This window comes from Podarcis cretensis (assembly GCF_951804945.1).
Source record: "Podarcis cretensis genome assembly, chromosome: 10".
NCBI lineage: Eukaryota > Metazoa > Chordata > Lepidosauria > Squamata > Lacertidae > Podarcis > Podarcis cretensis.
Window position 1 is genome coordinate 47,533,378 of NC_137179.1, and position 18,051 is coordinate 47,551,428.

General features: G+C 41.1%; 1 protein-coding gene across 5 annotated transcripts in view; it reads right to left on the reverse strand.

Moving 5' to 3' along the window:
- Positions 1-4,066: 4,066 nt before the first annotated feature.
- Positions 4,067-18,051, reverse strand: part of TBC1D30 (TBC1 domain family member 30) — a 44,720-nt gene continuing 30,735 nt past the window's right edge. For 3 of the 5 annotated variants that reach the window (XM_079994149.1, XM_079994151.1, XM_079994153.1), the window contains 6 exons: positions 15,010-15,115; positions 11,599-11,705; positions 11,291-11,430; positions 9,655-9,861; positions 9,414-9,470; positions 4,067-7,544 (listed from right to left, as the gene is read on the reverse strand). In XM_079994149.1, coding sequence (XP_079850275.1) covers positions 6,766-7,544; positions 9,414-9,470; positions 9,655-9,861; positions 11,291-11,430; positions 11,599-11,705; positions 15,010-15,115 — 1,396 coding nt within the window. In that variant the 3' untranslated portion in view covers positions 4,067-6,765. The remainder of the gene's footprint in view (positions 7,545-9,413; positions 9,471-9,654; positions 9,862-11,290; positions 11,431-11,598; positions 11,706-15,009; positions 15,116-18,051) is intronic. The other 2 variants (XM_079994150.1, XM_079994152.1) reach the window with 1 other exon arrangement.

The window sequence follows — 18,051 nt, forward strand, 5'->3', positions numbered from 1 at the left end:
ATCGGCAAGTCCTAGGCTGTGGTTTAACCCACAGCGCAAAACTCTTTAAAAACAACAACTTTGGCTGCTTACCACCCCCACCCCCCGCAAAGAAACCTCAACAGCTATTGTGTCCGGATTTTCACTTTTTGAAATATGGCAACCCTATGCTCCTTAATGTCAGAACAGCCATCCCAAAAAGGATTTCACCATCTGTCAGGGTGGGTAAGTGAATAAGGCATCTACCTGGCCCTTGGCAGTAGCTTTGCAGCTGTGGAACACCTACCTAAGAAAGCCATAGGGGGCCAAGCCCAGAAACATTTCTAGGCAGAACTGTAAGGGTTTTTTATTTGGTGGCTTCTTACAGAGCTATGGTGATGCTTTTAATTGGGTTATGCCCAGCCAAATGTTGTGCAGACTAGACTCACCAAAATTAATGGATCAGTTTTGTTCCAATGCTAGGTTCTTGTGTGTCAAAATAGTTCAATGTTCTTAAATACTGCAAGTGTCATTGCAGATAAGACAGAATATATAATAAAATGATGAATTATTATATGTATTATTAGTCCTTGTGGCTTAGATTATAGCTGCAATTCTATAATTTAGTTTGCAATCCTATGCATACTTACGTGGGAATAAGCCCCATTGAAATGCAGGGGGTTGGACTAGATGACCCCTGGTCCCTTCCAACTCTGCAATTCTATGATTCCAAGTCTTGAAAAAGTTCAGAAATGTTCCATTAGTCAGGTCTGTCTGTGTTTCCCACTCTCAGAAATCAGTGGAAGCATGTGTTAGGATTACATTGTTAAAATCTTGTTGATCTCAGTGCTTACAGCTGAGTAAACGTGCTTAGGATTACGCTACAAGGTTTTAAAGGAAAATACCGTAGACTGACAGTACAATCCTATGTGTATTTACTTTGACATGCCCTATTATGGCAGTGGGGCTTACTCACCACTAAATGTGTTTAGGGTATCTACTTTAGCCCATCAGAGTACTGTCAACTGGCAGAAAGTCTGCAGTGTCTAACGCAGAAGGATGTAGTGGAAGAGAAAGTTAAGCTTTTTCCATTGCTACAATTATTATTAGAAGCAGCTTGAGCTGCTTAATACTGCTCGTCACCCAGCCTAAGCAGGTTTCTCAAAGTGAAAATGATATTTACTACTCAGTTTTAGGAGCTAATAATCTAGTGTGGAAGGCACTTTAATTGCATGTTTGAAGTTTGGGTAAACAATAACAGTTTCTTCTTTCTTGTTTAAGGAACTACATTGCTGGAGCTACAACAGCTTAAATTTTTTTTGGGGGAAATTGTAGCACACACACTCCACAAGTGTTTAGCATGCAACACAACAACCTGCAGCCTCAATGGAATGATATTCCCCCCCCCCAATATTTTGTGAGTTCCTTTAAAAAGTTTGCATGAACAGTTCAGTGAAGCCAGCACCTTCACTCTGACACATTTGAATCCAATACAAAGGAATGTCTCGCCGTACTGTTTCCATTAAAGACAAAATAATGAACACTGTATGGTAATTTTCAAGATAGCCAGCTCTTTTCATAGCAGCACATGAATACACCTGAGATAGATTAAACTCATATAGAAAATGTTCTTGGAGCTTCCATTATATCTCTGCAAACAAACACCAGCATTCTGCAACTGCAAAGTAGTTTGTGTGTAGACCAATAGTGGCATCTAGTGATCAAGTGGGAAATTATTTCCCCCCCACTAACAATTGCTTCTGCCCCCTAAACAACAGAATTCTGCTTCTGTATCTTTGGAAACCTTCTTGAGGGGAAGGTCTATAAACATGCAGGCTGCATAGATAGTTTGATTTAGAAATAGCAGAAGAGCACTCTTCCCATATTGAATGCATGCACAATAAAGCTCTGAATGATTTCTCACACAGCTCTGACTGTCATGAATTGAGCTGAGAAAATATGGTAGTTGACGTTAACTGCTTGATAATACTAGAGGTAACGGGAGAGGGGTGGCAATATTTTGAATGAACTCCATTTAACTGGGACAATTAAAAACTGGAGTTCATTCAAAATATAGAAGCAACATTATTAACTAGGAGCAAGAGAATAGAACACAAAACACCAGTTTTAAAACTACAGTTGTACCTTGATTTTTGAACAGCTTAGTTCTCGAACGTTTTGGCTCCCGAACGCCACAAACCCAGAAGTGACTGTTCCAGTTTGCAAACTACTTTTGGAAGCCAAATGTCTGACAGGGCTTCCAATTTGCTGCAGGAGCTTCCTGCAGCCGATCAGAAGCTGCGTTTTGGTTTCCGAACATTTTGGGAGTTGAACGGACTTCCAGAATGGATTCCATTCGATTTCCAAGGTACGACTATACTACATTGGCTCCTGGTCCATCTTCATCTGAAGCCTAAAATATAATGGACCTGAACCCAGGCAAACCATCCTGGGGAGGGTATTCAGAGTTGGGGTGTCATAGCAGAAAAAGTTATGGAACACTTTCCTAATGAAAGCCTTCTCGTTCTGTTGCTACCATTATCAAGATGAGTTAAGACAGAACTTTCTCTGTCATGACACTCCAGCTCTGAACAGCTTCTCCATGATGGTTTGCCAGGTACCAAGTCCATATGGAAAACTATTTTTTTCCACTGCTTTTTTCAGAAGCTAGCTTTATAACTCTACTTTTATTATTTTTGCAGGCTTTGATTTTACTGACAATGGTCATAGTGCTCTTTGCAGCTTCAGTTGAAAAAGCAATAAATAAATTCCAGAATACACGCATGCCAAGGCATCACTTCCAGACGTCCCACAACACAACTTCCGAAGAGGCAAGGTGTAGTCAAAAGAGGGTCCATTTGCAGCAGTGGATCAGGAATGAAGAAAGAAGTGTAATATGCAGAATGCATTCAGATGCACTAAACCCTTGACAGGCCCTTGCACTATCAAAGCCCTCCACCCAGACTGCTCACACCATGCAGCTAATTTTGGATACGAGGCAATTGATTAGTATATACATAAACTGTTTTACTGTGTATCAGGCTTTGATCTATTATCAACTATCTGCACTAAACACTCAAGAGTTGGTGTACACATATCACCATTAATATAATTGAGTGAACAAATGTACTAATTCAAAGTTGAGACAGTTTCCCCTTCAAAACAAAGAATCACATTGAAGTCCACACTCTAAATTTCCCCAAATTGAACATTTTATCAACCGAATGGTGTATTTGTGTATCATTTGCTGCATTCCTGTACCACACAAATAGTATAACAATTAAACCAAACCCCGAAGGATGACATACAAGGTGCAAGCAAACCTGCAACACTTATAAGCACAGAAACAAAAACAAAACACAGAAATGGGGGGAAGGGGATCCTGAAGTATTGGCTGCAATGTGATAACTCTGCGGAACTATGCTCTGTATAGCTTCACTTATGGTAGCTAGAGCCACAAGTTGCATGTAAACATACAACATCCATTTGGATTAATTTGAAGTACTTCTAATTAACACTGTGCGTGTGTATGAATTTTATCATGTTGTTGTACACGACATTACTTTCTTTGACACAATGGAAGGAACAGTACACAACCATTTGCTTTGACCAAGTGATACTTTTTTTTTAGCAGCTTATCAGCTCACAAGGATTGCCTCTGAACAAGTTGCACAGATTATTCCTTTCAATGCATTCTTATAATGTGCTCATGAGACTCTAATGTTGTTGAGAGCATTGCAAAGGAACTGGTTTCTATTTTATCACAGGCACAGTAATTAGGGTGTTGTTGTTGTTTTTACAATATCATATCATCTAGTGTATTCTGTATACTAGAAAGGCATCCTGATTCAATTATTTATCTACAAGAGATCATTTGCAAATCATGCACACAGCATGGATAATCATGGGCTGTGCATTTTTGTTTTGTTAGAAATATTTGAGATTTGGTAACCCTGCCTTACTGCAAGAAATTGGAAGCAACTCATTATTATTAATATTTAAAATGCATTATTGGTAAGTCCTATTTAATCTACAAGACAGAAAATGGCATCAACTATACCCATTAGATTCAGACACGAACACAGATAAAACTTCTCCGACAAAGACACCATTTCATACATCCTGTATATATTATCCTGTTTATATTTATAATGTTACAATATCTATAGTACATTGTATACATCAAAGATACAAAGTTTAACACCAAAGTATCTTAAATCACAGCGCACAAAAGGCAGACAGACTCGTAAGTTATTTCAGTTTCTTACTGGCATCACTCAGGTGGCAACAGTGATGGGTCCAGAACTACCTGTCATCATAATGTAGATACAACATGCCAAAACTAGCTGCTCTGATTGATGTGCAGGGACAGGGAGAGCTCTAGTACCCATGCAGAATTCCACATAAGACACTGACCTCAGCGTCAGACAGCTCTGAAATGTCTTGTGTGCATGCACAGGGTAGATCCCAAATAAGATTCCCTCTAGTGCTTTCCATTGCAGTAAATGGGGTGTCAAGCAATTTCAGAATGCTTTATGGGTTTGCAAACTGCTAATCTTGGATATAATTTTAGCTTAGTCTTTAGCTGCTTTCATTACTCCTTTAGGAATGGGGGAAAATCATTTTTACAGAAATATTTAATGTGGACAAAATATTAGCTCTGAATATTAGCTCTGAAAAATTCACACAGCGAAGGACATAATTGTCTTTCAGGGTAGGAAACTACAGAGATTTCCAAAATAAAGTTGGAATCCAAATTGGTTTTGGGTCAGTGTTTTGAGGGCCAAATCCTATGTCTTTTATATGATACTGGAGAATCAGCAGCTGAGGTCCAAAGAAGTACACTGGACAAGCCGACGCAGTAGGATTTTTAATAGTACGCCCACCTGGCGCCATATCACAAACTGTTTTTTGAACCTTCCTCAGGTTCATAATTGGCTTGCTGTGAAGCATGTAGACTGCTGCTCAGAGATCATGGGAAAACCAAAACTTGTTAGCAATCTAGGTGCATGATACTTTAGATTCTGCACTGATCCTTTATTCTTCTGTGCTGGTTTATCTGTTCGCTGAAAACATAAGAGTTACACATTCAGCACAATCGCATGCAGGTCTATTCAGAAGTAAGTTCTACTGCGTTCAACTGGACCTACGTTCCAGGTAAGTCTGTTCAGGACTGCAACCTAAGAGCTATTACTTAGAGAAGTCTGGAGGATTCTTGTTGTGCTATGTGGGTATACATTTCCTGAACCAACTGTGGATTGCAGGATGAGGTGCTACCCATTCAGAGAACTTCAACTAAAGGATAATGGAAGACTGTGTAGACTTGGGAGCTCTTCTGTAACAGAGAACTCCACAAATTGTAAGTAGGATTGATTCATCATCAGTGTACTCTTCCTTTAAGCACCTGGGCTTAATGCTCACAGCTATTGTGAACAGGACAGATATAGACAACAACTTTTGTAGATAATGGACTTCTGTCTATTACCCTAGAATGACTCTTGTTGGTATGGGAGCACGTGCTATTTTTTATTGCACTTAACTTTGCACAGCACTTATAGCCCTTACATTTGTCCTGTGAGGTCGGCTCCTACTCTTCATTTTACAAATCTAAAACTGTTTCAGAGTTTGTAATTTCCCCAAGTCTACACAGTTAGTTGTTCACTAATTCCCATTATTGAACAACAGTATTCTATGTTTTAGAAATGGGGGGGGGGGTTGCAGTGTTTTGGAGACTGAGAAACAGGAGACCCCTTTCTCCATGCTGACTGTCAAGTTTTGGAATTTTAACAATTGTTTACATAATACACCATAGTGATAACCACCTCTAATTCCTTGAAGCTTGTTAGGCAATAGATCATTTCACTTCAAATGTAGAAGCAAGGGACAAGATCTGCAGGAAACTGCTAAAACCTTCACTGGCTGAAAAAAGTTAAGTAGTACACTAAAGACGATCTTACATCATCAGGATACAGCCATAAATTTTCCTCAGCCAGGAAGCTGACACATTAGGGAATTAACATACACTGTGGAACAACACTGCCCAGCAGTTAACATGAAAAGTGACTTAACCTTATTAAAAAGGCTAAGGAAGATTTGTCTTTAATACCAGATACTTCTAGGAATTTTAGTGACAATTTAACTAACAGATTTAAATATATATTCCGACAGTCCCATGACTCACTGAAGGTCATAATAGGGAGCCACGATCGAGTCATAGAAAGCATTTCAACTTCCCTTTTTAACTGACCTAAGGTGATAATTATTATATCAAAAATAATTAAAGGAAGTAACACCAGTGGCATTCGAGTGGAAAATGCTAAAACACAGCTAATGTGTCAGCTGCTCAAATATATTCCGTATATATTATACAGAAGCAGTTTTTTTAAAAAATATTTTAATCTGCCTGAAATTTTGAAGTTCAGTGCACTTCAGTGCACTTCACTGAGGCAGCTACAAGGCTCTGCTAATTAGCCACTGGACCATAAAAGGTGGTAGTCTTCTTGATGAACCGACAGGAAAAAAACTGTCCTACCACTGTATTACCGAATTCCGTATTACAGCTTCTCATTGCTGAAAGTCAATGTTCCTTTTTTGAACATGAAAACTGTATGTGGCACTGTGTACTTTCACTACTCCACGTTATATTTAAAAAAAGACAGCTCTTTGATCATACAGTTTATGTTCCAGTTGCAACTTATCTTCATTATTTCAATTAAGAAATGAAATTATTCAGAAACTCCTTCAGAACAACGAACACACTGAGATGATGATGATGATGATGATGATGATGCGCCAGCGATATATACATCATCGGTTTTTTGACCCGCTGTTACCGCTTGCAGGCTTGTTAAAGCTTCTGCTCATTTGTGGGAAGTGTACAGTTGGGGTTCTCTCGGTTGGACCATACAATCCTAGGTTTCTGGCCGCAGCTGATTTTCTGAGAGGTTTGACACTGGGGAAAGGACTGAAGACTTGTGGTTTAGTAATGGCAGCTTGGGGAGATTTTGCCACTGTCCCACTGTCACTGGGTGAATTTGGGAACTCAGATAGAGGTGTCTGACAGAACGAAGTCGATACTGATTCAACATCATCTTTGTCATTTTGGGTAAGTTCCAGAGCTTCGAGCTTCAGCTGAACAGCTGATACGTTGACGTTGGCATTGGCATCTTTGTAACTTGGTTCAGGAGACTGTCCTTCAGCAGTCCGGGCATCTGAATCACTGCCTTCGATTTCCATAGATTCAGATTTGCTTGGAGCCTCTTCTTTCCCATTGGGGCTACTGGTTTTCACACCTTCATTCTGCTCTTCTATTAACCCTATTGTATCTCCATAGCCCAGCTGGCCTTTGGCTCTTGCTATATTCTTTCGATGCACCCTAATGTGAGTGCGCCAAGGAGAGTTGAGCTTTGTTTTAAGATCTTCGTGGGGACTGGGTGACATCTTGCCTCCTGCGTGATTTGGAACATGAATAATAGCATTTTTGGAAGACCTGTTAGTTGGCTTTATCTTCTTTCCTAGCAGAAGGTGGTTGATCACTGGAGAATGGTTCACTTGAGAGGGCAGAAGACTAGTAACTGGTCCTTTATCTGAAGAAAACAAACATTTAAGAAGCACGCTATTGAATGAGGCAAGGCAAATGATCAAACATTAAAGCAAACCTGACCAGTCTGATACACAAACACATATGGGTGGGGGAGAAATTAAATTAAGTTTGCAATTAAATGCAGGTCTATCAAATTAGCACTTTCAGGAAAATTATATGAGAACAGAAACACAGCTATCCCTCAAAATTAGCACTTATCTGAATTTTGTGGTGGTGTTCTCCAATCAACCTTTCTTTTAAAAATGCATTACATTAGGGGAAAGTGCACATGAACATTAATATGCATCAGTGAAAATGACATAAAATGCATTATATGAGGGGAAATGTCTTGCAAAAATGTGTGCATTGGTCAAAACCGATTATCAAAATGTGTTCATTAGGAGAAATTTGCTTTGAAATGTTGATCAGTTTTCATGAATCAGATTGCTACAGAAATGTAGAGGACATGATTTAAGAATAGAAAAATGAGTAACCGAGAGAACACAAGTTGAAAGATCCTTCTATCCCTGCTATACACTGCATTTTCCAATCCAAAATTGACTCAGATACTTGACCATGTGCTTCTCATGTCTCTCTCCTTCTTAATAGCAGGCTCCATTGTTTCTGTTGACTAGGGGGGAAATGCAACAAGAAACAGAGCATCTAGCAGCCTGAAGAAAGCAAGGAAAATGTATTTTATGTTGATTCAGAACTAAGAAAGCCATTTGGTAAGTAGGACTTATTTACTTTTAAAGAGAAAACATCTGGTACATAAGAAGCTACATATACCAAATCAGGCTACTGATGCATCTAGTTCAGCACTTACACTAACTGGCAGTGTCTCTCCAGAGTTTCAGTCAGGATTATGTGATTCTACTACTGAAGTTACAGTTCAGATATGTTTAACTGAGCAGCAGTGATCCTCTTTACAAATTTCTCTGACACCTATCCCAAGCAAATAAAAATGAAGATCCTAACCCAAGCCTTCTTTTCAAGGCAATAAAGACCAAAGAAAGCAAGAATGTGAAATTAAATATATTACGAAGCTATACACATACACAACAGATGAATAAACTGATGGATTAGGTACTATGGGTTGGTTTAGTTTAACTACTAAATCATGTGAATAGCATGCTAGACTCTGCCTTCTGCCTCTGCCTTGTCCTGACGACCACACAAAGGTATCTATAACCAAGCAGCTGGGTAAATACTCCATTTCATAGAAAGAACATTCAGTAATTTAATATGGTAACCAAGACAGACCATTTCCCAGCAGAATATCCAGTCACAGAGAGACGAGAGAGAGAGTGCCAAAGGATATATATAACAATTGATTAAGGTTAGTGAAAAGGGACTTTGGCAATCCTGGGAAATGAAAACCTTCGTCAATTTGGTTTTGCCACATGGCTGTTCTGTGTATACTATATTTCTTAGATTTTCAAAATTTCATTTCATGGGGTATTTCCTATGAAAGATGGAGCTGAAAATCCAGCCTGGGACAGGAAGGCCATACTGTCAGATGTGGGATAAGATTCCTCACCACTATTAGGAGGTACGACCCATCTCTAGCAGTAAAGTGAAAGTTCAGTTTTCAAATGGTTCATCCCACAGATAATACTGTCACAAAGGGTATTTACTGATCAGCAGCGACTGTATGTGCACTTTATGCTAAATCAGCGTTGAAACATATTTGGTCTAAGTCCAGCCAATTCATATATAATCTTGTAATTTGTTGATAGTTCTGATGCCAAATCACTGTCCATCCAATTGAAAATTCAGAACATGTGACCCCAAGTCCAAGGATGCCAGAGCTGTTAGTAAAATCAGAGAAACCAATATTGTATCCAAGATTAGCATAGATATCTTTAAATACCATTATTCGGCTGGTCCCTGGGATCTAACATAATCCCAGGGTCATCATCTTCAGACCCTAACAAAAGAAAAACAAAGATCAACATCGTCTTTATAAGTGACATGCTCTTTAGTCAGATGAGATCCTTCCAACTATTTTATTCTTTTCGTCTTCTATATATAAATGAACACACAAAAACATTATTTGCTTTCTCATGCACATAGCTGAAGCTAACTTGCGCTTCCAAACACAAGCAATTTACCTGCTCTGATGTACACCTGATGGACCTGTTGCTGCTGTTTCTTCTTTATCCGTGAATACTGCCTTTTCAGCGCATTAATGTCTGTGGTCATACGTTCCATCATCATACTGTTAAACGCGGCGTGGTATTCACTCCGACAAGCATCTATTGCTCCAGGGCTTAGCTCTGCAATATTGCTGGAACCTAGAGTCTGCTCTTCATTATGATCTATGCATAGTAGGAAGAGAGCATGAGAAATGCATCAGAATGTATTACATAATGGCAACCCCACCGTCCTTAAATTGGGGGAGGGAAAACTATAGCCCTCCAGATGCTGTTTGGACTATAAACTCTCATTATCCCCTAACCACTGGCAATGCTGGTTGGGGATGAAGGTAGCCGCAATCCAAAAATCACCTGGGGGCACAGGTTCCCCATCCCTGCCTTACATGAGCAGAGGATTTCAATAACCTGGCATTGTCTGTACTTGTATTTAAAAGACTGGCAAATTTTAAATCTCAAAAGATCAGCAGTAGTCAACATGAAACTGTTACCGGCCTCTACTTAAACCCTCAGGAACTATCAACAAAAAAATTACCATATATTCATCTTGATGTGACTTTGAATATTACTTGGCAACGCTGTTCTCAAAAGTACACAGCAAGCCATCATGGGGGTGGAGAACAGAACATAGTTAAGGAAGGGATACACTGCTCCTCTCTAATTGCTCAGTTGTGGGCCCAATCGCATTATATTTGAGATAAAATACCATTCCATAGTACAGTCAAACCTCAGTTGTTGAACATAATCTGTTCCGGAAGCCCATTTGGCTTCTGAAACTTTTGACAACTGAATCACGGCTTCTGGTTGGTTGTAAGAGCTTCCTGCACTCAGCAGAAGCCGCGCCAGACATTCGTCTTCTGAAAAATGTTCGAAAACCGGAGCATTTACTTCCAGGTTTTTGGTGTTCGGGGGCCGAACTGTTTAGAAATGGAGCCGTTCGGGAGCCGAGGTTTGATTGTACAGTGGTACCCTCAGGTTAAGTACTTAATTCATTCCGGAGGTCCGTTCTTAACCTGAAACTGTTCTTAACCTGAAGCACCAAGTACTTAATTCGTTCCGGAGGTCCGTTCTTAACCTGAAACTGTTCTTAACCTGAAGCACCACTTTAGCTAATGGGGCCTCTTCCTGCTGCTGAGCCGCCAGAGCACGATTTCTGTTCTCATCCTGAAGCAAAGTTCTTAACCTAAAGCACTATTTCTGGGTTAGCGGAGTCTGTAACCTGAAGCGTATGTAACCCGAGGTACTACTGTACTGCCATCAGCACCAAAGAGGCAGCTATATTTTACCTATGAAGCACTTCCTATGAAACAGCCTAATGTGACTCAACGATTTAAAAAAATCAGTAATAAAAACATGTAAAAACCATTTTAAATCCAATACAGATAAAGATGGAATGGGCCATATTAATCAAATGCTCCTATACCCACCTCTCAAAGCCCACGGAATGGCATGGTTTGTCCATCAAGCATTTGATTAAGGGCTGATTCCCAGGGATGCTAATCTGCAGGCCTCTAAACTATATAGCAGAACTGCAAGATAAACCCATGGGGGAAAGAAGCTCCTGTGGTGATGCTGTAATGTTTACATTCTTTACCTTTGAATTGCTTTTGATACTTCTGTAGTTCTGGGGCTAGAAACCCACTGAATGGCCCAAGGCAACCAATGACATTAGCTATGGAATCTTCATCGTCGAGGTCGTTCTCCTCATCACTGTCTCTAATTTTTCCCAGCCATCTGCAAAAGGAAAGCACACAGACACATTGCTATCCTGGACATGCAAGTGCATCTATAATAAACTATATAATAAACACCAGGCTCAAGATACATAATAATCTACGTTTATGTACAGATCTTGCCTGGATTACAATATATGGTACTGGCAAGAGGTGAGGGCAGACTTACCCTGAAGCTGATTTCACTGAGGCAGGAAAAGGAGTAATGTTGTATGTGTATTTCTCCCGTAATTCTGCTAGTTGTGGGAAAGGGAACTGGGCCATAGAATAAACAGTCTAGGGGGCGAAAAGAAAGAGACAAGCTTTTAAAATCGGTGCCTTTTCTTTTACACTTTCAAAGCAACTGTCCATAAATCAAAAAATGGATGGCTGCAGGATTAGGCAATATATTTCCTCAAACGAAAGGTGAAAGGTTTGTTTTTTGTGATGGAACATACATTTCCTGCAGGAAAGAAGACGACTGTCTCGCTGGAAACGTTAAGAGAACTATTTGAATGAGGCAGAAAAGATAACAAGGACATACATGCATGGAAAACTCGCGCAAACGCAAGCATTCGCTGCATTCTAAGGCATTTGTTTTCAAGGCAGTGTTTGCAAATTTAAACCATCTCTACTGCAAGTGTGGTTAATCTATGGTCCTGCAGATGTTGCCAAACTGCAACTTCTGTCCTCTCTGCACCCACTCCAAACAGAAATTATGAACTAACAGATGTTGGAAGCATTCTTTATTGCTACCATGTCACAAAAGCAAGAAAGTGAACAAAGGGTGGAAATAATCACAAACGTTTGATTTGCCAAAAAAGAAGTGCTGCCATATGCACTCTCTTCGAGCATTAAAGGTAAAGGTAAAGGTACCCCTGCCCGTACGGGCCAGTCTTGACAGACTCTGGGGTTGTGCGCCCATCTCACTTAAGAGGCCAGGGGCCAGCGCTGTCCGGAGACACTTCCGGGTCACGTGGCCAGCGTGACATCGCTGCTCTGGCCAGAGCCAGAGCCAGAGCCAGAGCCGCACACGGAAACGCCGTTTACCTTCCCGCTGGAAGCGGTCCCTATTTATCTACTTGCACCCGGAGGTGCTTTCGAACTGCTAGGTTGGCAGGCGCTGGGACCGAGCAGCGGGAGCGCACCCCGCCGCAGGGATTCGAACCGCCGACCTTTCGATCGGCAAGCCCTAGGTGCTGAGGCTTTAACCCACAGCGCCACCTGCGTCCCCTTCGAGCGTTAGCGCAAGGCAAAAGTCTCTCAATTAAGGCGTGTTTCTGAATGAATAAAGAATGAGTGAGTCTGCTTGGCCTGTACTTAATACACAAAAGCTACCATAGAAACTGATGCTATACTTCTTGCCTGAAGGTGGGGGGGACGGGACACCACATTGCCCTGATGTAGTGCAAGCAATGAAACGTTAAGCCCTTCTGGAGATGAGATTCCTTTGGCCTCAGTCAGGAGTGTGCACAAAAACTCCAACAACATAAAACACCTCTTCCATTTTGCGAGTTCCCACAACACCTGGCAAGCGTGGGAACAGACAAAACTGTACCTAGCCCCCACATCTCTTCCCCCCCTTATTGGAGTTTGATCACTTTCACCTGCTTTGTTACTGTATTCCTACAATCCTATCCTTTGGGAGAAGAACTGCAGCAGAACCTGAAAATCATTTATACCCTTTATGTCAAAAGAAATCTGTTCCATATGAAACCTCTGAATGAAATTGTACCATTATTATTTTTCTGCATGTTGCTAGTTTCCAGAGGTTTAGGTTATAAACAGAACTACCGTATTTTTCACCCTATAGGACGCACTTTTTCCCCTCCAAAAATGAAGGGGAAATCTGTGTGCGTCCTATGGGGCGAATACAGGCTTTCGCTGAAGCCTAGAGAGCGAGAGGGGTCGGTGCGCACCAACCCCTCTTGCTCTCCAGGCTTCAGGAAGCTATCAGCAAGCCTGGGGAGCCCACGAGAGTTCCCGCAGGGCTCCCTAGGCTGCGGATAGCAGCCTGCTGCCCAGCGCGGGGGCACCCTGAAGTAGAGCGCCCCGCGCGCGGGGAAGACATCTGCAGCGTGGGGAGCCCGCGGGAGTTCCCGCAGGGCTCCCCACGCTGCAGATAGCAGCCTGCCGCCCGGTGGGCAAGGCACCCTGAAGCAGAGCGTGCCGGGCAGACATTGGCCAGCCCCACAAGCTCGGGGGACAGCGGAAATTTTTTCCCCTTTATTTCCCCCCAAAAGAAATAAAGGAAATAAAGGAAATAAATTTTGGAGAAAATAAAGGGGGAAAAATTCCTTTATTTCCCCCCCAAAAAACTAGGTGCGTCCTATGGGACGAAAAATACGGTACATGTTCCTGTCCCCTTCTCTTTTAGCTGCAACAGACTGATATGGCTACTTCTGGGTGGGTGGGGGAACCAATATTCATAGCCCACCAAGCTGAACATAACACTACAGCCATATATTGTACCTTCCTTTTTTAAAAAAAATCCTCCCCAAAACAGCAAAAAATAGGTGATTTATTAAGCATCTTGGTGGGCTATCTTACATGGCCGAAGGCAGGCTTCCTTTAATACTCAAGGCTATCTGCCTATTATTGTTACATATCTATCCCATCTTTCTTCCAAGGAGCTCAAGGTAGTATCCATGGCTTTCCTTTTCTTCATCTTTATCCTCAGAACAACCCTGTGAGGTAGGCTGAGAGAGTGAGACTGGCCCAAGGTCACCCACTGGAACTTTAGGGCTGAGTGGGGATTGAAACCATGGTCTCTTGGGTTCAATTCCAGCACTCTGACCCCTATACCACAAAGACTCATACCTTTGTAAACCCGGAAGCTCTCTGAACTAGAACAGCTTTATTATGACAAATGCAGTTCAACTAAGTTTTCCACAGAGCAGAGCCCTTGTAATCGGTGAACATGGCTGACATAAGCTCAATAATTTCAACGAGTCTGCCATGAGTAAAACTTAGTTGAATATTGCCCCGTATTTTGAATTCACACATCAAACTAATCACCGAAACGCAATTTATAAGAGAGTAGGCAGCAGTCTGATACTGACATTCATTGCACTCTTCTCAGTATTGTACAAACCTATTTCAAGAGCTATGTGGGCAGCCACCGCTTTGTATTTTAAAAGTACAGCACATTTGCTTTATTCATAAGGTTCCTTCCCTGTCTTTAAAGTTCTTGCCAAAGTTGGATGAAAAGCGAACTGTACAAGGTTGACTTGTTATTAACAGTAATAGAACACTCTGCTTCAATTAGATTTCGGAGAACACTTTATAATTTTTGAACTGTTTTTTTCTTCCTTTTCTGAACCCAGGAACCCAGTAAGCTGCCTTATACAGGGTCAGACCTTCCAGCTCAATGCTATATTTGCTTCCTGGCAGCAGCTATATAAAGGAGTCTTTCTCAGTCCTAACAGGGGATGCCAGGGGCTGAATATGAAAACCTTTGCATGCAGAGAAGATATTCTACCATTGAGCTACAGCGTCCCTTTAGGGTATTTTTAATACCTTGAAAAAACGTGAGCTTTGTCCAACCAGAGCAAGATTATTCCACCCTAGTTTCACCTTAATGTAGTTCATACTTACTAACCTGCATGAGTTCATTGCTATCAATCAGGTCACCTTCCAACATCTCTTGGGTTAACTTTCCCATGGTGCCATAAAATTCATCCGCAGTTTCACAACAATCTATCTGCCTGCATTGCAACACAAACATTTCCATTGTCTAAACAACATGTTATATTTCTGAGTAAATATAGAGTGCGTAATCAGTTATTTGAAGAGAGGGGGATACACATAAACAGCTATAAACAGCTTAACATTAGTGATATTAGTAGACAGATATCCACAAATAGCTCTAATTAGAGAACAGGCTATTAATCTGTGTTTCAGCATGATGCAAACATAAAAAGTGAAAATACAACACTATTTCTTTGTCACACTTGAAAGTATCCCAGTGTTCAGGGGAATGAGTCATCCAACGAAGCACCCTATTTGTGTGATTTACTCTGTGGCGATTATTTATTTACATTATTTCTTATGCCACTTTTCTCAAAGCAGCTCAAAATCATAAAAAACACTTATAAAATTTGAACTAACACGGTAAGAAGAAGAAAAAGCAGATTCTAATTCAGTAATCCAACGGAAAGTGATTCAAACCATTTTGTAGTTTAGAAAGAGAGCAATCGCTCTTTAAAAGCCAGCCATCTACGATGAACTATGGTCACACTAACTATGCTGGGAGTAGGAAGCAATTTCAGCACACAGAGCAAAGGGAAAGGAGAGGGAAGTGTTACTAAATGTTTGATAGGACTTCAACCTTAAGTGTAGGAAGGAAAAGACTAGTCCTGTTTCCGTTCAGTTATTTCCTTATTGCAGTGTCTATGCAACTTGTCAGTGTTTCGTGAAATTTTGTTTAATCTCTACATCAGCAAGGGAACCATCTGTTATTAAGTAGCAGGCCAGTAAACAGGTCCCAATAACATTCATGGGAAATTTCCAAAGGAAAGGGTAGTAACCATTCCATTTAAAGGAGAGGCTAGACTGTTGTCTCTACACATGTACATCCTAGATAAAATTTAGATAGAACGCTTTAGAGACATAGTTGTTTAATATTTGCACAGTTCCAGTTTGATGAGAGCTTCTTTTGAAGTTTTCCTGCCCTTCTTTCGACTTCCACAGAGGAATGATTATTTCCCCCCTTCAATGTGGTGTTTTCTCAGTGAGCATGTGATTGATCTGTAGACAGTTGAACTCTTTAGGGTGCTCTTGAGAGGTCAAAGAAAGGACAACAAGATAGTGATTCAAGACAACAGTACATGCGCCTCAAAGGAATGAAAATGATCATGACTTAGAATTCATGCAGCATCTTCTATTTCAGATTGCCAGTTTAACTCTGAAAACCGTAATCTCACCATGAGCTTCTGTAGATAAGCAACAGAAACAGAGACTCTGACAAAGACCTACTTGAAATAAATATCAGGTTGGCTTTGATCATCATAATTTATCTTTGTGTCCTTGTTTTAGAGGAGGGCCCGAGGTGGATGTAACCTTTCCACCTGAGCACTCAGATCTAAACCTGAGTATTTTCTAGAAGCAACGCAAAACTATTTCAGTAGCCAAAGATATTCAAGTATAAAAACATAGACAACAGTTCAATAGTCTGGTCCTATGTTTTCAATATACTGTTACCTCCCTGGGTTACAAACTAAATAATATCTATATAAACAGAAACAAGAGACTCTGCACTGCAGGAAGCTGCAAAAGAAACTGTGGCACCATCAGATCAACATCATATTTCATATACCCTTAAGAAGTAAATGGTGGTGGTGCACCTGTTGTAATCCACCTGGAATCAAGCTGTGACCTACTTTTGTTGTTGTTGTTGTTTAGTCATTTAGTCGTGTCCAACTCTTCGTGACCCCATGGAACAGAGCAAGCCAGGCACTCCTGTCTTCCACTGCCTCCCGCAGTTTGGTCAAACTCATGCTGGTAGCTTCGAGAACACTGTCCAACCATCTCGTCCTCTGTCGTCCCCTTCTCCTTGTGCCCTCCATCTTTCCCAACATCAGGGTCTTTTCCAGGGAGTCTTCTCTTCTTATGAGGTGGCCAAAGTATTGGAGCCTCAGCTTCAGGATCTGTTCTTCCAGGGAGCACTCAGGGCTGATTTTTTAAGAATGGATGTGTTTGATCTTCTTGCAGTCCATGGGACTCTCAAGAGTCTCCTCCAGCACCATAATTCCAAAGCATCAATTCTTCAGCGATCAGCCTTCTTTATGGTCCAGCTCTCACTTCCATACATCACTACTGGGAAAACCATAGCTTTAACTATACGGACCTTTGTTGGCAAGGTGATGTCTCTGCTTTTTAAGATGCTGTCTAGGTTTGTCATTGCTTTTCTCCCAAGAAGCAAGCGTCTTTTAATTTTGTGACTGCTGTCACCATCTGCAGTGATCATGGAGCCCAAGAAAGTAAAATCTCTCACTGCCTCCATTCCTTCCCCATCTATTTGCCATGAGGTGATGGGACCAGTGGCCATGATCTTCGTTTTTTTGATGTTGAGCTTCAGACCATATTTTGCGCTCTCCTCTTTCACCCTCATTAAAAGGTTCTTTAATTCCTCCTCACTTTCTGCCATCAGTGTTGTGTCATCTGCATATCTGAGGTTGTTGATTTTTCCCCCGGCAATCTTAATTCCGGCTAGGGATTCATTCAGAGTGGGTTGCAATTCAGCAGTGCACTAAAGACCAGTGCACTAGAATATCTGAAAGAACTTATACAGTTTTGAAACTATCTGACATTTAGTTTTCTGCAAATATGCACTGCCTGAAACTGTGTCCTTTTGGTTCCTAACACCACAGTGCAGGAAACGAATTATCCATTATTCTGCCTTATATTCTGGGAACCAGAGCATTGAGCTTGTTGCTGAGAAATATGGGTTCATACCTCCACTCAGTTATGGAGGTCATTGGGGTCTCTGAACAAATATCTCTCTCAATTGGCTACCCCTGAGAGTTGCTTTCAGGCTAGAAGATGGAAGTAGGGAAAGGTAGAAATGCTTTAAGTATGAGAAGATAATGGTAATGCCTAACATAGGTACCATTCGAGGACACCTCACTGCAGCTGTACTGCA